Genomic DNA, 20,989 nt, shown 5'->3' on the forward strand with positions numbered 1-20,989 from the left:
TGAAAGTTAATATCACTGTGCAGTTTGGACTCCGGCAAGACTAGCTATGGCAGCATAACTAAACAAGAAGGTAACACAGACATGAGGGATCTCTGGGATAAGAGACGACCCACCACACCACCATCAACGAACCTGAGTGAAAGTGTGAATGTGAGGGGACGACAGCATACAAATATCCCAGTTCACCAAACGCTCTATATCCATGTTGCCTCCAGATCTGAGCCTTTACCTAAGAAAAATCTACTGATTAAAGGCTTGACTAAATAAATATGTTTTCAACCTCGACTTGAACTCTGAGACTGTGTCTGAGTCCCGAGCACTGATTGGAAGGCTGTTCCATAACTGTGGGGCTTTATAAGAGAAAGATCTGCCCCTGCTGTAGTCTTCATTATTTGAGGAACCAACAGATAGCCTGCACCTTTTGATCTAAGTAGGCGTGGAGGATCATACTGGTAAAGAAGTTCACTCAGATACTGCGGTGCGAGAGGCCGTTAAGTGCTTTATACGTCAGTAGTAGTATTTTATAATCAATGTGAGATTTGATTAGGAGCCAGTGTAGACTGATTAAAACAGGGGTGATGTGGTCATATTTCCTAGATCTAGTGAGGACTCGTGCTGCTGCATTCTGAACTAACTGAAGCTTATGTATGCACTTACTCGCACATCCAGACAGTAAAGCTAGTCAGACACTAGTCTAATCTAGATGTAACAAAATCATGAACTAGTTTTTCTGCATCCTGTAATGACATCATTGCAGATGACATCACGCTCATCGGACTCATCCAAGATGGTGACGAGTCTGCATATGAGCAGGAGGTGAAGCAGTTGGTGTTATGGTGCAGTCAGAACAACCTTGAGCTAAACACACTCAAAACTGTGGAGATGATAGTGGACTTTAGGAAACACCCTTCAACACCACTTCCCCTCACAATATCCAACATCCCTGTGTCATCTGTGGAGAACTTCAAGTTTCTGGGCACTACCATTTCCCAAGACCTGAAATGGGAATGCAACATAAACTCGATTCTGAAAAAGGCCCAGCAGAGGATGTACTTTCTACGCCAGTTAAGGAAGTACAGTCTGCCACAGAAGCTGTTGATGCAGTTCTACACTGCAGTCATTGAATCTGTCCTGTGCTCATCAATCACCATCTGGTTTGGAGCAGCAACAAAACAGGACAGAAACAGACTGCAGAAAACTGTTAAAACAGCAGAAAAAATCATTGGTGTTCCTCTGCCCACTCTCCAGGACTTGTACCAAACAAGAACCAGAAACCGGGCAGAAAAAATCATTAATGACCCTTCACACCCTGGTCACAACATCTTCCAGCTCCTCCCTTCTGGCAGGCGCTACAGAACTTTGCTCACTAAAACTGCCAGACACAGGAACAGTTTCTTTCCCCAAGCAATCACCCTCACTAACAACTGACCATAATTATATTCCCTGCTCATATCTATAAGTACTGCACAGAACTGTCAGTCATCATATTATCTGTATATGTTGCACACACTATGGCTGCTATTTACTGTACAAAGTTTTATAGTAAACTCTCTATCATACCTGACACACAATACTGTCATTTGCACTACCCTGCACTCTCACACTTTATGTACATTACTGATCTGTATCCCTATTTAATAACCACACTGTCTATACTGTCTCACATTGTCTGTATTGTCTTGTATAGTCTGTTCTTGTCTTGTCTTGTCTGTTTTGTCTTGTATAGGTTTAATTTATGTCTGTACTTTTGAGAGTCACTAACAGCTGGAACCAAATTCCTTGTGTGTGTCAACACACTTGGCCAATAAACCTGATTCTGATTCTGATTCTGATATTTCTATGAAAGAAAGAAGGTGAAAGAAGGCGATCTTGGTGTTATTATTCATGTGAGCCTCAAAGGAAAGACTAGGGTCAATAATAACACCAAGGTCTTTGACAGCCGTACACGCTGAAACAGAAACACCATCCAGAGATGCTACGTAATTGGAAAGTTTGCTTCTGGTGTGGTCCGTCTTCCGTTTTATCTGATTTGAGCAGAAGAAAGTTATCAAGCATCCACTGTCTGATGTCCTTTACACACTTCTCAACATTGTTAAGCTGATCGCTCTCATCTGGCTTTGCTGAAATATACAGCTGTGTATCATCAGCAGAGCAATGGAAGCAAATACCATGTGTATGTATAATTTTACCAAGAGGCAGCATATATAAAGAGAAAAGCAATGGGCCTAAGACAGATCCTTGAGGAACACCAAACTTTACCTCAGAGAGTGTGAAGAACTCACCATTTACATCAACAAACTGATAGTGATCAGTCAAATAAGACCTGAGCCAAGAGAGAGCTGTTCCCTTTATTCCAACAACTTTCTCAAGTCTAGCAAACTGTATAGTGTGATCAATGGTGTCAAAAGCTGCACTAAGGTTGAGCAAAACAAGTAAAGAGACAAAACCCTGATCAGAGGCCAATAACAGGTCATTTACCACCTTAACTTGCGCCGTCTATGTGCTATGATGAGGCCGAAATCCTGACTGATTCATTTAAAAAATGTTATTCATAAGTAGGTGTGAGCATAACTGCTGTGCTAATTTTGGGTATAAAGGGGAGGTTTGATATTGGCCTGTAGTTGGACAGCTGACATGGGTCAAGGTTGGGTTTCTTAATAAGGGGGTGGATAACTGCCAGATTGAAGGATTTTGGTACATAACCAGTACTAGTGGAAGAGTTTATTATTTTTTAAAACAGGTTCAATTACCTCTGGAGCTATCTGTTTAAAGAAACTTGTAGGCAAGGGATCGAGAATGCAGGTTGATGATTTTAATGAGGAAATTAATGAAATTAAGTCATTCTCATGAATAGGAGTGAAGCTTTGTAATTGATTGTCTGTTATAATTACACTGCTGTCTACAGGGTTACTTGTAAAATAATTAGGATTTATATTACCCGTCTGGATTTCTTGGCAGATGTTTTCAACTTTATTATTAAAAAAGTTCATGAAATCCTTACTAGCTAATGATGGTGTGCTTGTGAGTGCAGTGCTTTTATTTCCTGCTAAATAAAAATCTAGGATTATGCTTGTTATTGTCTATGAGGGTGGAGAAATATGCTGATCTAGCAGCACTAAGAGATATTCTATAATTTAGGAGGTGCTCCTTCCATGCTATTTGAAATACTGTTAATTTTGTTTGACGGCATTTACGTTCTAATTTCCGAGTGGTCTGTTTTAAGCCCGTATGATTATTATACCACTGTGCAAAGTTTTTCTCCCTGATCTTTTCTGTATTTCATGTATAGTAACTTACATCAATTAAAAGTCTGGACTCAATTAATTTGCACAGCATACTTGCATTATGCATATTATATTTTTACTTGCATTATTTTACATGAATCATTTATTTCATAGGATTTTATTCTATATTTATATTTTTACATTTTATAAAAATGGCAGCTGAAAAACAGATTTCACAGAACATGACCAGTGTGGAACTTCTTTGTGCCATTAAAACAGCTCTGACCCATTGAGGCACTGACTCCACAAGACTTGTGTTATCTGACATCATGATGTTGGAAAAATATGCTCTAATACATTAAGACCTGTAAGTTGCGATGTGATTCCTCTATGGACACATTTGGATGCCTATAGTGAACACCTTGAATCCTTTGCCATGTTTCCCCAAACCATTCCTATACAATTTTTGCATTTTGGCAGGCTGCATTGTCCTGTCCTTTTAGCAGTGGTGTAAAGTATTTGAATAAATGTACTTCAGTATTTTTTCCTAGTTTTACTTAGTAGCAAAAATATAATTATAAATGTAATTATACATTTATTATTCAATATATGTACTTTTCAGTCCAATATAATTTAAATGACAATGATCATTACAATAACATTTTTCATATCTGCCATGGCATATTAATAAAATGTTACTTTAATTTTATTTGTCCATTGAATACTAACGGTTCTTTTTATTTGTTAATTAAAGATGCATCTTTGAAAGATTACTTTACTACTTTGTTTTTTTCTTTTGACCTACTTGTTTGATCTTTGCTTCATTCTGGCATGTTAAAGAGGCTGTTGTCTTGATCCCTGTTAATGCAATAATCAGGTGTAGAATTTGTATTTTCAGAAATAAAGCCCCACAAATCAAAAATTTTTCACTAACATGTGTCTTGGTGTTGATGACTAGTGCATCTTTGCTTACTTTCAATATAAGTAAAATACTCAAGTACTGTTCAAATTAGATACCACATGACTTTACTCAAGTCATATTGGAATTGGTGACTTTGAGCTTGTAGTGGAGTAAGTTTTGCAGTAAGGTATATATACTTTTACTTAAGTATGATTTTCAGGTAATTTTTCATATCTCTGCTTTTTGGAGATACTCCGACCCAGTCATTCAAGCATTGAAGGTTGTTCCAAAATCACTTAGATTCTTACACTTGCTCATTATTCTTGCTTTTAACCTAACATCTTCAAGAATTAGCTGTTCCCTTGCTGCCTTATATATCCTACGTCTTGGCAGGTGACACTGTAATGAGATAATTAGTGTTTTCCCTTCACTTGTCAGTGCATGGGTGTATGTATACAATATATTTCTATTTGATACAGTTGTACTATTACATGTTTAGCAGAAGTTCTAGTTGTGTACATTTGTGACATCCTTACTTGCACCACTGTAAAAAAAAAAAAGATTAGATATTGAAGCTATATTCAGTGTCTTTTTTAATATTTAATAAAATTGCATAATGTCCCCAAAAAGGCATAATTTCCCAAGGTGATTTCATGTTATAAATTTACTCTCAGCTGCCTGGTCTAAAAACTTGTCTAGTTCTACTGTCGGGGTAAAACTCCAGATGAGCACCAGATGGCAGTGTTGTAGTGAATTAAATATTTTATTTGACATTCCTGTGTTGCTCTATTAAGTCTAGCAAGTGCAGTGGATATAAAATGTCTACACACTATTGAGAAACTGTAGGATTTAAAAATATAAACACAGAAACAACAATATAAATGATACATTGTTTAATTGTTGAAATTGTTACATCTTTAAAGTGATTTCCCAACAAACAAAATACAGAAAAAAAGAAAAGTTTAATAGTTGGGAACATAAAAAACTAAACAAAAAAAAAAACGAAAAACGTTCATTAAATCAGGAATGTAGGTAAATGACAATCACCTGCCATCAATTAAAGTGATTCTGATTAAAACCAGATAAAATTCAGCTGTTGCTTGAATGTTTGGGGTTGCATTCTAATAAGAGCCATGGGCTACAAAGAGTTGGCAAGGAAACTGAGAGACTTAAGTGTTAAAAGGTACCAATTAGGAGAGCGAGATAAAAGAATATTAAAGGCACTGAATGTACCTTTGGAACACTGTCAAAACCATCATCAATAAGCAGAGGAAATGGGGCCCTCCAAAAACCCTTTAAAGTTGATGAGAGGACAAGAAGAAAACTTATCACGGATGCTGCCAAGTGGCCAAGAGCAACACTAATGGAACTACATTATTTTCTGACAGGTACTGGTCACTCTTTGCACATGACTGCCATCTGTATTCTGCACAAGTCTGGGCTGTGGGGTAGGGTGGTAAGATGGAAGCCGTTTCTTAAAAAAAAAAAAATGCGAGCCGTCTGAATTATGCTAAAAAATTTATTTAGTCACCTCAACCGAAGCGGGAAAGTTATGGTCTGACGAGACAAAAGTAATACAGAATAGAAATACAGAGCATTATCAGAAGAACACTATACTGACAGTGACGCACGGTGGGGCTAGCATTATGTTTTGGGGCTGCTTCCTTTCAGTTGGGCCTGTGGCTCTAATCAAGATAGCTGGCAAAAAGTATAGCTCCATATAACAAACGGTTTTGGCACAAAGCCTTCTGTCCTTGTCAAAAATCTGAAAATAAAGAGGAATTTCACATGTCAAAATGATGGTGACCCAATGTGCACATCAAAATCATCATGGCTTGATGGCTTGGCTTCAGAAAAGAATAATCAAAATCGTGGAATGGAAAAAAAATTTTATAAGGGTATGTAGTATTTTTTTTATATCCATTATATATATATATATATATATATACTATATATATACTGTTTATATGAGATTATGAACTATTTCAGTCATCTGTTAATTTTTCAAGGTGTTTAGCAAGAACAGTTTTGGGTTGGGCATTATTTTGTTTATTAGTACATATTTTAAGGCTTATAGTTTTCTACTGTTGAACATTGTTGTGGGTTCCTATCAATGTGTGTGCAAACTATTAATAGTTTTTTACAAAACTATCATTAAGAGCTATAAATAAGCATCACTACATAATGTATATGGCACTAAAGTGATCCTGCAGCTGGGCTTATGCACAGTGTTTAATGCCTAATGTTTGGTTCTAACAGTCTTTCTGATGATACATATTACACACACACACACACACACACACACACACACACACACACACACACACACACACACACACACACACACACACACATATATATGTTCTATTTAATTGTTGTCACTGTAGAACCCTATAGAACAATCTGCCTGTAATTGTGGTGTTGGTGGTTTGCCAGCTTGGTTTCAGGATGGTCTGATAGAAAAATGTATTAGAGGGATGCAGGCGTCACTGCAGCACTGTGAGACGGGACGGCGGCCAGACCAAACCCTACGACCTCCCCATGCCAAACTCTGAGCTCTTAGCTTACACTGCACTGCACTGCACTGCGCTGCTCTGCTGAAAATGCTGAAATAATGCCAAGTTGGAGGAGAACTGAGAGGAGACAGAGAGGAGGGAGGAATGACTCAAACAAGAAAGTACACAAAATGGTGATTTTATTTAGATAAAGTGGGGAAAATGTGAGGACAATGTTTAAAAAAAAAAAGTTTTAATAAGGTCTGCTGAAGAACCCAATGAGAACCACTACTATGAACCCCTAAAGGAGTTTGAGTGTTCTCCGATGGTGGAATGATGTTTAGTTGAGTTGAGCATGATGAGTAGTATCAGCTGAGAAGGGGAAGTCTTGAGTAGGTTCAGTCTTTGCAACCTTGTCTGGTTTTACTTCTTTACTTTGCCCTGGGCAGCTACAGCTTCCATGGCCTTACGGACAGTCTCTTCATCCCCAAGGAACTGCATGGGCTTCACAGGCTTCAGGTCACTGTCCAGCTCATAGACAATGGGAATGCCAGTGGGCAAGTTAAGCTCCATGATGGCGGCATCAGACATGCCTGGAGAGCAGGAGACAGAGAGAGACATTTAAAAATGACAACAAGTGTGCATCGATGGTCTGAGATCAAAGGAAGTCAAAAAAGCACAGTTTGTTTTAGATAGACTTAACTGTATTTAACAGTTGAATATAATCTCTAACATGTGACAATACATGCACAGCTCTTGTTATTTTCTGGACAGTTACACTGCGATTTACCTTTCATAAATTAGAACTATATAATAAATACCCTAACTTGCAACAGGCTTGGCTACAAAGTAGCATTAGTAAAGACGTTTCCATTAGGAATGACTAAATGAAGCTCAGCTGATTGAGAATGTAAGACCTTCCTGCAGAAAGGTCGCAGCTGTAACAAGAATCTAGCTTGTGGCCTTTTCCTCTGTGTGTGAGTGTGGACTATTATTAGCTGTAGGATCATCGGGAATGTGAAAGCCTTGTGGAGAGTTGCAGTCTGTCCTGTGTGTGTTCAGAGAAACATCATGTGAAACTCACCCTCTAAGTGCTTGACAATACCACGCAAACTGTTTCCGTGAGCTGCAATAAGTACGTTTTTGCCGGCTTTGATTTCAGGTACAATGACCTCATTCCAGAAGGGCAGGGCACGTGCAATGGTGTCTTTCAAACTCTCGCAGGTGGGCAGCTCGCCCTCCTTCAGACCTTTATATCGCCTAGACTGGTGGAAGAAAATTAACATATCTGGCATCAAGATGCATGATACAGTCCTAACAAAAGAAGTTGTATAAATATTTATAATGTATAGGCAATTTCTCCATTATGTGTATTATAACTAAGTTGCACTTTCAAGGTCTAGGAATTAAAATCAAAGTCCCACCTCACTGATGATTTTGTTGTAGGGATGGTCTTTATCCATGGGTGGAGGTGGGATGTCGAATGAGCGTCTCCAGATCTTTACTTGCTCCTCTCCATGTTTGGCAGCCGTCTCAGCCTTGTTTAGGCCGGTCAGTCCACCATAGTGGCGCTCATTTAGGCGCCATGTTCGTACAACAGGCAGCCACATCTGGTCTGTGCCTTCCATGATGGTCCACAAGGTCTTGATAGCACGCTTCAGCACGGAGGTATAGCATATGTCAAACTTCAGGCCTGCATCCTTGATGGCAATAGCACCACGCTTGGCTTCCTCCACTCCTTTCTCACTGAGATCTGCATCAAACCAACCACAGAAACGGTTCTCCTGGTTCCAGCTACTCTCTCCATGACGCACGATGACCAAACGATAGACTGCAGTCATGATGAGTTTGTTTAGATATACACTTGACCAAACCTGAAAGACACAGCCTTCCTTGCTTTTGCGTGCACACACAGACACACTGTGACAGTGAGCTTAGGAGCCTTTGCTCTTTTTATAGCATTTTGGAATGTGAAGCTGTGTGGATTCCGGAGATCACTTGCTCTAAACCAATGGAAACAGCAGAACCTCTAGACAGACGGCCTGGCTTAGCTAGTCATATTGGGCCATTTGAAGGTGGGTGGTTTGTCAGCTGGCTCTAAGGGCAAAGTTGATCTATAGATTCAAAATAGCAACATGACTTTTAAACTGAGAGCTGTGGAATAAAAGTGCAGATATCAGAGATAGACTCATTAGACTTCTGGATAAAGTAACCAGTACTGATTTAAGAGACTCTTTAAGATTTTGAAAGACTCTGCAGAATGAACTAACCTAATGAGTTCAATCCACTATAACATAATCTGAAAAAAATCTGCAATTTCACAATTAGTATGACAAAAACAAATGTGAAACCATGCAAGGCATAATGTTCAAAAATCAGCATAGTATGGAAGAATTTCTAGAATCACTGCAAAAATAAAAGCTACTTATTGATTCAGAAGGTAAGACGATAGCTCTTGTTTTGTTTGCAGACCACTAATTCCCTCTTTTCACAAAACTTAATGAATATATATGCGTCAATGCATTAGGATAAGCACATTTAGGTTTAGTGCGTGACTTTAGTACAAAATAGTTAAGGCTTGCTTTGGCATTAAGCAACAACCACAAAAGCAACAGCCACAAAATACAGTATATTGTGATGAGGTTCTTGAGTAGGGGTGCTTTCAGGTTTTCGTATATGGTATATGGCAAAATTCATGTAAAATGACTGAGAGGTGGTATAACAATTATATACAGAACAAAAATGTTTGAACAGCCATTTAATGGCATTATAATACTTGTAGCATTATTTCTTTGGAAAAGTGTATTTCAACGTTGTCAGCTGTACACTATGTGGCCACACTCACTAACCTAAAGAGAAAAAACATAGACAACCAAAGATTTAGAACATAGAACCATTATGGGTCATTGGGTACATACTATTTATTTCATGAGATGTCACTTTGTAAAACTGCTGCTTTTGTGTATGTACTTAATTAAGAAATGTCCTTTTCATTTATACTGATAATCAATTTCCCTAATACTCCTCACTATGCACACCGACCATGCATAAATTTAAGTCCTCCGAACAGGCATAACATTATGACCACCTGCCTAATATTGTGTTGGTCCTCCTTTTGATGTAAAAACAGTCCTGACCTGTCGAGCATTAACACCATTAATATCTTAAGCAATTTAAGCTACAGGAGCTCGTCTGTTGGATTGGACTACACGGTACAGCCTTCAGTCCCCACATGCATCAATGGGCCTCGGCCGCTCATGACCCTGTCGCTGGTTCCCCACTGCCTCTTCCTTGGACCACTTTTGATAGATGCTGACCACTGCAGACCAGGAGCATCCCACAAGAGCTGCAGCTTTGGAGATGCTCTGACTCAGTCGTCTAGCCATCACAGTTTGGCTTTTATCAAACTTACTCAAAACATTGCCCATTTTTCCTGCTTCTAACACATCAACTTTGAGGACAAAATGTTCACTTGTTGCCTAATATATAACACCCACTATCAGGTGCCATTATGAAGGGGCAATCAGTGTTATTCACTTCACTGGTCATAATGTTATGCCTGGTCAGTGTAGAATACATCTCAACAAGCAGTGGTGTAGCACATTCTCTATGTAATGCTGCCTAGTAAATATCAATCACAGCTTGGAAGTAAAAAATTGTTAACATAAAAAAAAAATTATAAATGTAGCTAGAAGCCGCCATACTCTGGCACATTCCCTTGTGGACATTTGTGTTTTTCAATTTTTTAGGATCTTCTCTCCAGAACCAATGTATGAGACCTATATTTCAGGAAAAACATTCTTTTTTTTCTACAAAGTTTCTTGTTAAGTCAGCAGTCAATCAGTCACAATCACATTCACTTTTTCTTCAGCTTTGATATGCTTTTTAGCCATCCTTCACTTAAGTTTACATGATGACTGCAGTACAAGAATCATGTAAATAAAATGCTAGAATAAAATACAATGCAATGTCACTAGTGATTTAAAAATCTGGAAAGCGCAGGTGCCTGTTATAAAAACACACACACATATATATATATATATATATATATATATATATATATATATATATATATATATATATATATATATATATATATATATATATATATATATATGATTTATCTGTTGGTCTGTTCGCCTCATAATGGGAATCAAAGGATATATATATAAAGGTATATATAAACTAAAACAAAGAAGTGTGTTGGCCTCAAGATAAGTAGGAGTTTGTGGGCCTCAATATAACACTTTATTATTCTTTAGTAGGATAGATAGTGAATGATAAAGTACATAATTTTTTTTAATAGTGCAACATTATTATTAGACAAACCTCTAGAGTGAACTCAGCAGTGTAGCAGAAAATTAAAAATGGGGAGCCAGCAGGCTGCACATGCACATGACAAACCACATCTACATCTCTGGTTAATTCCCTGAAGAAATCTTTGGATGCGTTACTTAAGATAACCAGCAGGGGCAGTCACGTGTCACGTTAGAAGAAAATGATTGCATAAGCTTGTTCTATCCCAGTGAATAAAGTGAATTCAGTATCCAAATGCAGTTTAACTTTAAATTTAATTACAGTATTAAGTACAGTGCGGTCCACATATATACAGCTAATTTGGCATGAAGAGAAAAAAACCTTTAAGACATACAAATGATTTTAATTTGAAGACTTTCAAAAGCTTTCATAGCTTTCACAAGTTTTATTTTTGGTTAGATGAGGTGAACAGTGTCAGACATTTGCTACTGGGTTGAATGTTTTATTTCAGTGTCTGTAGATTTCTGTACACATAGTTCCTCATTAATATAAAAACATACCATAATTATATAATTAGGGATTTTAATATTCAGAAAATTTCATCTGAGAAGGTCCGATTAAAGTAGGGTGAAAACTATGAAATAATATGAGGGACACCCTTTTATATCTATCTTATACATATACTTATCTATCTTTTATTTTTATCTTAACACTAAAATTAAGATAGTTATGGGTTACTTGTGGAAGGAGCTTCTACTTGGAAGCTCCTTCCACAAGGAACCCATAACTATCTTAATTTTAGTGTTTCATAAACATGCAGAACAAATAAAGAACTATATTTCCTTTTAAATAAATGTTTATATATTATTGCTTATTTGATTGTTTATTAATTGTTTTACTTGCTAAACCAAAAGTTTGAAATCAAGCAATTAGCAATGTAAAATACCTTTGAAAGCTGTAGCATTACTATTTTCCTTCACTGGAACTAAGGGAACTAGGCCAAGCCTGTTCCATCATTACACTGACCCTGTGCACAAAACAAGGTCAATGAAGACACGGTTAACCAATGTTAGTGTGGAAGGACTTGAGTGACCTGCACAGAAACCTTACCTCAACCCAACTAAACATCTTGGATTTAGAATACTGATTGTGTCAGACTTTTGTGCCCCTACATAAGTGCTCAATCTCATTAATGATCTTGTGGCTGAATGGGTTCAAATTTCCACAGCAATGAAATGTAGAACAGGAACATAATCTGTAATGGGGTGCAAATATGGGTGTGATGGTCAGGAATCCACATACTTTTAGCCATATAGTCTACTAAGTCAAATTAAACAGTGCTATTCAAAATAAAATTGTATTATGCAAACAACATCATCAACAATATTATTATTATTATTATTATTATTATTATTATTATTATTATTATTATTATTATTATTATTATTATTATTATAATAATAATAATAATAATAATAATAATAATAATAATTGTTACCTTTTTACTGCCTTGCACCATCCTTTCTTTTCCACAGTGCTATAATTTCCTCCCACTCTTTTCATCTCTCCTCTCTTTTTCTCCCTCTCTTCCCCTTTCTGTTCCTCCCACTCTCTGCTTCAATCAAATCTGCCTAGTCAGAGTGTAAAAAAGCGATTGCGTCAGACCTGCTCTTCCTGGCTATAAAAGCAGCTGCGACCGCAGCAGAGACAGCAGTGTCTCAGTCTGCTAGCTGTGAGAGGAAGAAAGAGACAGAGCTGCTTGTTCTTGAAGCCATGAGTGGCATCGGGTTTGATCCTTACTACACCTCCTCATACAAACGCTGGTATGTGGAAAGTGCACCTCCACGTGTGGCGACACGGACCCGCTCCCGCACCGTGTACTCCAGCCATTCATCTCCTCTATCCTCGGCTCGGTTGCATTACAGCTCCCCTGGGCGCATATCCTCCTCATCTTTGCTGCTGAGCGGTGCTGCCCAACCTATGGAGCTGGACCTGAGCCAGGCATCGCAGGTCAGCTCTGAGCTCAGAGCGGTACGCACTCAGGAAAAAGCCCAGCTGCAGGACCTCAATGATCGCTTTGCTGGCTTCATTGAACGTGTCCATGAGCTTGAGCAGCAGAACCGAGCCCTCGAGGCTGAGCTGCTTCTGCTGAGGCAGAGGCACAGTGAGCCATCCTGCCTGCGTGCCCTCTATGATCAGGAAGCCCGTGCTCTGCGAGCTGCATTTGATGAGGCTGAACTGGAGAAGCAGGCTGCGATGAGCCGAAGGGAGCACCTGGAAGAAACTCTGCGGGCCCTGCAAAGGCAGTACGATGAGGAAGCGATGGAACGAGAGAACTCTGAGGCCAGGCTCATGGATGCACGCAAAGAGGCGGATGATCGAGCTCTTACCCAGATGGAACTGGAGAAGAGGGTGGGTGTCCTTCTGGATGAGCTGACCTTCCTCAAGAAGCTCCATGAGGGAGAGATCTCAGAGCTGCAAGCACAGCTTCAGTATGGTGCACAGATAGCCATTGAAACCGAGACAGCCAAACCAGACCTGTCGAGTGCCCTGCGTGACATCCGGGCACAGTACGAGAGGCTGGCAGCACGCAATATGCAGGCTGCTGAAGACTGGTTCCGTGGGAAAGTGGGCCATCTGACTGAGACTGTGGCCCACCACACCAGTGCAGTGAGGACATCCAAGGATGAAGCAGGCGAGTTCCGGAGACAGCTGCAGGCACGCATCCTTGAAATAGATGCCTGCAAGAGTCTTAATGAATCATTGGAAAAACAACTGAGAGAGGTGGAGGACAAGCAGGGCGCAGAAATCACAGCCATGCAGGTCAGTCTAAATCATTAGTGGGAAAACTAAATGTAAATGTATAGCTACATTAGTACTTTTATATCATAAAATTAAGACACTTTTAAATGTTACAGCAAACTGATTAATACTTTGTATTATCATGATTATAATCATTTGTCTTCACATGCTTTACAGGACACAATCAATGAGCTTGACAATGAATTAAGAGCCACTAAAGGTGAAATGGCGCGGTACCTTAAAGAGTACCAAGATCTCCTGAATGTCAAGATGGCGCTTGATATTGAAATAGCTGCATACAGGTAGGAAATACAGCAGACAGAAAACAGTATATTTTATTTTTGATGAGAAAACTGATGGCTTTTTCTCATGATGCTCACTCCTAACAGAAAGCTCTTGGAGGGTGAGGAATCCCGCCTCAGTGCTGGCATGGCAGGAGGTTTCACCAGTTCCTACTCGATGGCTTCTTCATATTCACGCCCCATCTTTTCTGTCCAGTCCAGTATGACCTCTGCTGCCCCCTATCTGCTCAGCTCTCGCATGATGAGCTCCACCCTCTCTGCAGAACCATCTAAGGAGGAAGAAGAAGAGGAGGAGGAAGCAGAAGAAGAGGAAGAGGAACAGAAGGAGGAGGAAGAAGAGGAGGAGGAGAAGAAAGAGGATGAAGAGAAAGATGAGACAGAGGAGAAACAAGAAGGTAAGTTGTCAATTTAGACATTCTTCTGATGTCAATATCTGTTTATACATTAATTTTGTTTTGCAGAGGAAGAAGAGGAAGCTGCAAAAGAGGAAGAAAAGGAAGGCGACGAAGAGGAAGTTAAAGAGGGTGAGGAGCAGGATGGAGAAGCAGAAACTGCAAAGGTGGAGGAGGAGGAAGGTGATGAGGAAAAAGGGGCAGAAAAAGATGAGGATAAAGAGGATGATAAGGCAGAGGCTGAGACAGACTCAGGAAAAGATCAGGAGGATAGCAAGGCAGCTGAACCAGTTAAGAAGGATGCTGAGCCCAAACCTGAACCAGCTAAAGAAAAGGCCAAAGAGGAGCCAGAGAAAGCCAAACCTAAAGAAGCAGAAAAACCAAAAGCAAAAGACGAAGATGATGCAGCTAAAGCAGAGGGAAAGAAAGAGGAGGAAAAGCAAAAAGAGAAGGAAGAAGAGCCCAAAGCAAAGAAGTAAAATATCTCAGGCAGTAGAAAAAACTGCACGCATTTACCCTCAGTTCTCTGACAATGGCACCAAATTGCAATGCAATGATAACTTGCCTATAGATTCTGCTGTAACTGCTCTGAAAGCAAATAACTGCACTATATTTATGAATGAAAGAGTACAAATGTGAAAAAAGTGATGTATTGCTGCAATAAAATCTATGCCGCTAATATTACAGACTGGCTCATTGTTTCATTTACAGAAAGCCTTCTGTGTGAGTGTGTGTATGTGTTTGTGTGCATACTGAATGTCTTTGTTTAAATCCTAAAAGCAAAATAGAATTATAAGGTTTTATTCTCATTATTGCATGTTGGTGATATGCTCATTATTGAATAAATTGACAAACACAAACACTCAAACTACACACAATTTTCCATCACAGAAACGTCTTCAGGAGAATTTAATTTTGTGGTTTCTTAGTAAAAATAACAAGCTCTAGAGTCTAGAGTTGGTAAAAGTATAAAATGTTTATAGCTGCTTATATTTTAGTAATAACAGTAAAGTAAATTAATATTAAAATCTAATGTAATTGTAAATGGATAATAATGATGACATCTGTATTAAATATATTTGTTGACATTATTATAGACAAATAATCTGCTTTAAGATGGTAAGTGTATAAAACTATAACAGCACCACACAGTGTTTTTACTTACAAATATATTTGCTTATGCTCAATTCACTTCATGACATGTGGGAAAAAAGAAACATTGGTTAAAATTTCCCACTACTGTAAAAATGTTATTAAGGTTGATTAAAAATCAAATCAAATCAAATTTTATTTGTTACATACACATACATACATGGTACGACATGCAGTGAAATGTTCATTACGACGGTCCGGCATGAGGGAATAGGATAGGGAGAAAAATAATACAAAGAAAAAGACTGAAAAATTAAGTATAAAAACAATATCAAATAAAATACTGTATAACTATAAAATACTGTATAAATAACTATATCAAATAAAATACTGTTTACTGTTTACTGCCATAAGCATTTTTTTGTATATACATCCTCTCTTTCATATATATATATATATATATATATATATATATATATATATATATATATATATATATATATATATATATATATATATATATATATATATATATATACATATATACACACACACACACTGGTGATCAAAATTAGAGAACAATTTATAAACAATCGAACAATTCTCAAATAATGTCATCTTCAGTTGAAGGAGTTTTTGCCCTGTCTATACCATACTACCAGAACACCTTTTCCACAAAGTAACTAGGGCATTTCCGTTATTTTGCAGAAAACACACTGATCAAAATTAGAGAACAACAATGACTGTAGCATGGAAAAAGATTACAACAATATTTTCTGAAGGTTACAACAGTCAACAATTAGTAGGAAGTGTACAGGCCTCTGCTCTGAATGACTTCAGCACATCTGCGGCCACAGGACAGCACTAGTCTCTCACACTGCTCTGGTGTGATTTTGGTCCACTCTTCTTCCAGTCTCCTCCACAGTTCGGTGACTGTAGTGGGTTTCTTGGCCATAACTTTGTCCCCAAGGATTTTCCAGAGGTTCTCTATTGGGTTGAGATCAGGACTCTGGGCAGGCCATGTCATTATTTCAGTGTTTTCAGTTTCAAGGAACTGCTTTACCCGTTTTGCTGTGTGACATGGAGCGTTGTCCTGCATGAACACTGCGGGCTGATTGGGTGATGAAGGCAGGGAAGGAACCATATGCTGTTAAAGAAGGTTCTGATAAACATTTGCATTTACCATGTAGCTGTATAAGAGGCCCAACTCCTGCTGCAGAAAACATGCCTTAAACCATCACACTTCCTTCTCCACTTTTCACTGACTTCTTTACACACTTTGGGTTCAGTCTTTCTCCAGTTTGTCGCCGAACATAATGTTTCCCATCGGACCCAAATAAATTAAACTTGCTTTCATCACTGAAGTGAACTTTGGACCAGTTCTCCTCTGTCCACACAACATGCTCCTCAGCAAAGCTTAGTCTAGCCTTTTGATTCTTTCTGCTAATGAGAGGTTTGGTCACTGCAGAACTGGCTTTCAGACCAAATGCTCTTAAACATCGAGACACTGTATGACGAGACAGATCCTTACCCTGTTCAGCGCTAAACTGATGAGCAATTCCAGCAGCAGTGTGGAAATGATTGCCCATTGAGATCCTCCGCAGTATCCTGCCCTTTTTTTGTATTTGTCTTCCGTGGACGACCAGCCTTCTTGGCGGACTTGAATGAGTTTGTGATGTTGTAAAGATTCAATATTCTTGAAATCACAGATTTGGAATGACCAACTTGTCTTGCTATGGCTGATAGGGTCATCCCTTTGGCCTTCATCTGGACAACCTGCTGCCGGAGGCTTTCAGTCACTTTAGAACGGCCCACCATCTTGCAGAGTCAGTGAAACTGGAAGTTAGGCTGCCAGTTAAATAAGGGTTGACAGATAATCAAGGAAATTAGCACCAGGTACCAGATTAACACCAATAACTGGGAGGTTAATTATATATCTGAAAGTGTTCTCTAATTTTGATCAGTGTGTTTTCTGGAAAATAATGTTTTTTTTGGAAATGCCTTAGTTATTTTGTGGAAAAGGTGTTCTGGTAGCATGGTATAGACAGGACAAAAACTCCCTTAACTGTTGAGCAGTGAAGATGACATTATTTCAGAATTGTTCAATTGTTTATAAATTGTTCTCTCTAATTTTGATCGCCAGAGTGTGTGTGTGTGTGTGTGTGTGTGTGTGTATATATATATATATATATATATATATATATATATATATATATATATATATATATATATATATATATATATATATATATATATATATATATGAAAGAGAGGATGTATATACAAAAAAATGCTTATGGCAGTAAACAGTGAAACAGTAAACAATAAACAGTAAACAGTAAACAGTAAACAGTAAACAGTAAACAATAGACAATTTAAGGTGGTTTAGATTGTCCATAAAGTGTCCGTGTGCGGAATGGTGTGGTGTAAAGTGTCCGTGTGCGGTATGGTGTGGTATAAAAAATAAAGTGCACTGTGCTGTGCGAGTCCAGAGTTTAAAGTGTTGTGGTGCGAAAGGTGAGAAATGTTCCGAGAAGAAGTGTGATGATGGAGAGAGTGGGCCAGTTTTTAGATCCTGGGTGTCTCCTGGTTTAAACTCCGAATGGACTGCGGGAAAAAGCTCCTCCTCATTTAGTGGGAATAGCATTGCCTTTTAATAAAAAATAAAAAATAAAAATGTATTTTTAAAAAATTTAAATACATTAAGAAATTAAGTTAAATCCAATATGACTTTTTATTAAGGAAAAAAATTACACTACATTACTTTTATCATTTAAAAATACTGTTTTATACATGATCTCTGTTAAAATATTGAGTTACAAATGTTTAACTTAAATAACTGTAAGGCTCAATTCTTATATACATATTACATATTTTAAAAACAATGTATAGCCTTTTACACACACACACACACACACACACACACACACACACACACACACACACACACACACACACACACACACACACACACACACACACACACACACGTGTGTCATGTGACTACTTTTTTATTTCATTTATATGTTTTTTTTTTTGTTTTTTTTTACAAAAACACACACTAATATACAGATATTTATTAGTGCAGTGATTGTGTTTATTAAAGTTGTACCTATTCCCTTTTCTCAACAGAATATCTAGCTTGTAATCATCTGATCATGTATTTTGAAATATGAGGCCTTCGTGATTTTAGGTTTATTACAATGTAATATTAGTTGCTGAACGGTTATTCCACTCATTTAGCAACCATCTACAGCACCGGATAAGGATCTGAAAACGAGTTGCAGGATAATGTTTTGCTATATTTTATATAGTTTTGAGAATATTTACATACTTTATTACTGTTGCTTCAATTTCTTTAGCAATTTGTGCAGTTTTTTTTGCATTGGTAAACTAGGGTCTATTGACTTGAGTCTTTAAAAGGAAAAAAATTTAAATAGGTTTATGCATTATGCTGCAGTGGACTTGCAGTAATAAAACGTAAGCATGCAGAAAAATGCAAAGTCATATATATAAATTCTCTGGGTAAGCAGGACTTTTCAGTGAAAGATTTTTCAGTAGCAGTGCAAGAAATGTGTTGCAGAAATTCTCTGTCATCTGCATATCAAAATCACTAACACATAATGACCTACTATAATAATTTTAAGGCATTTAACACTGAACAAGATTTTAAATGCAACATTTGTTTTTGCCCCCATTTTTCATGAGCTGTTTTTCTATGTACAAAAAAGGCATAGAAAACCAGGATTCATCTGTGAAGACAACACCTCTCCAAAGTGCCAGATGTGTGCATTTGCCCATAACTTTGGTTATGCAAACCGATTGCTGCAGCAGCTGTCCGGGTGGCTGGTCTCAGACAAGCTTGGAAGTGAAGATGCTGGATGTGGAGGTCCTGAGCTGGTGTGGTTACACGTGGTCTGTGTTTGTGAGGCCAGTGTACTGCCAAATTCTCTGAAACGCCTTTGGAGGCAGTTTATGGTACAGAAATGAACATTCACAGCCAACAGCTCTGGTAGACATTCCTGCAGTCAGCATGCCAATTGCACACTTCCTCAAAACTTTGACATCTGTGGCATTGCTGTGTGATAAAACTGCGCATTTTAGAGTGGCCTTTTATTGTGGCCAGCCTAAGGCACACCCGTGCAATAATCATGCTGTCTAATCAGCATCTTGATTTGCCACACCTGTAAGGTAGATGGATTATCTCTGCAAAGGAGAAGTGCTCACTAACACAGATTTAGACAGATTTGTGAACAATATTCGAGAGAAATAGGCCTTTTGTGTACATAGAAAAAGTATTAGATCTTTGAGTTCAGCTCATGAAAAATGGGGGCAAAAACAAAAGTTTTGTGTTTATAATTTTGTTCTCTGTAATAACTATATTAATAGAATACAGTAATTATACATGCAACCCCAAATTGGAACACTATGTAAAATGTAAATAAAAACAAAAATTATTTGCAAATCTCAAAATCCCATATTTTATTCACAATCATAGAACATGCCCAGCCCACCCTCTATGCCCACCCCTCAGGTATTGCAGACAGAAAGGAAGGCGTTCGAGACCCTGGTACCTACACAGCATCTGCAGCAAAACCAATTTAAAGCTGTCACTCAAAATGCAATTTAAATTTTTAGCTCGCCGCATCATATGGCTTCTCTCTAAACAAACTGATGAAATATACCATTTTAAGGAAAATAATGTAATTTTGCATTTAATGTCTCAGAAAAGGTCAACAAATGTCTGGATAAAGTAAATGTTATCATTAATGTTAAAATCAAACAGTTGGAGAAACATACTGCAACTAATTATGTTAATTGACATCAGGCAGTAAGATGATTGGTTATAAACAGTGTATCTTAGAGAGGCAAAATCTCTCAGAAATAAAGATAGCCAGAGCTTCACCAATCTGTGAAAGACTGTCAAAATATTGTGGAACATTTTCAGAATAATAAATAACAGTTAAATATCTTTTCATTTACATTACATAATATCATTTAAAATTTTTAACATAATCTGGAGGAATCTTGTGCACAAAGGACAAGAGCGAAAAATCAATATTGGATGCCAGTGATCTTAGGTTGCACTGCATTTAATATATTCATGATTCTGTAACACCTCTAGAAATCATTGTCTGTAAAAACAGTTTGCCATGTCATCCACAAATACAAGTTAAATCTCTATCGTTTAAAGAAGAAGTCATGCATGAACATGACCCAGAAACACCACCATCCTCTCTGGGCCAAAGCTCATTTAAAATGTACTGAGGCAAAGTAGGAAAACTGTTCTGTGTTCAGACGAATTAAAATTTTAAATATTTTTGGAAAACCATTGACACCATGTCTTCTGGACTAAAGAGGAGAGGGACTATCTGGCTTGTTATCAGCGATCAGGTAAAAAACTAAACGCATCTCTGGTGGTATGGGAGTGCATTAGTGCCTGTGGAATGGGCAGCTTGCACATTTGAAAAGGCTCCATCAATGCTGAATAGTATACACGGTTTTTAAAGCAACAAATGCTTCC

The 20,989-nt window shown here is 37.9% G+C and overlaps 2 protein-coding genes across 2 annotated transcripts; one reads left to right on the forward strand and one right to left on the reverse strand.

The window, feature by feature from the left end:
- Positions 1-5,150: 5,150 nt before the first annotated feature.
- On the forward strand, positions 5,151-15,057 carry nefla (neurofilament light chain a). The gene is made up of 5 exons (XM_083563578.1): positions 5,151-5,513; positions 12,517-13,700; positions 13,857-13,981; positions 14,069-14,376; positions 14,443-15,057. Exons 1-5 carry the CDS (start codon positions 5,489-5,491, stop codon positions 14,850-14,852), a joined length of 2,052 nt encoding a protein of 683 aa, XP_083419704.1. The 5' UTR covers positions 5,151-5,488; the 3' UTR covers positions 14,853-15,057.
- On the reverse strand, positions 6,804-8,625 carry pgam2 (phosphoglycerate mutase 2 (muscle)). The gene is made up of 3 exons (XM_083563579.1): positions 8,045-8,625; positions 7,705-7,885; positions 6,804-7,213 (listed from the first exon to the last, which is right to left on the reverse strand). The coding sequence occupies exons 1-3, from the start codon at positions 8,459-8,461 to the stop codon at positions 7,044-7,046; spliced, it is 768 nt and encodes a 255-aa protein (XP_083419705.1). The 5' UTR covers positions 8,462-8,625; the 3' UTR covers positions 6,804-7,043.
- Positions 15,058-20,989: the final 5,932 nt, after the last annotated feature.

This window comes from Silurus aristotelis (genome assembly GCF_946808225.1).
Source record: "Silurus aristotelis genome assembly, chromosome: 16".
NCBI classification, from domain to species: domain Eukaryota; kingdom Metazoa; phylum Chordata; class Actinopteri; order Siluriformes; family Siluridae; genus Silurus; species Silurus aristotelis.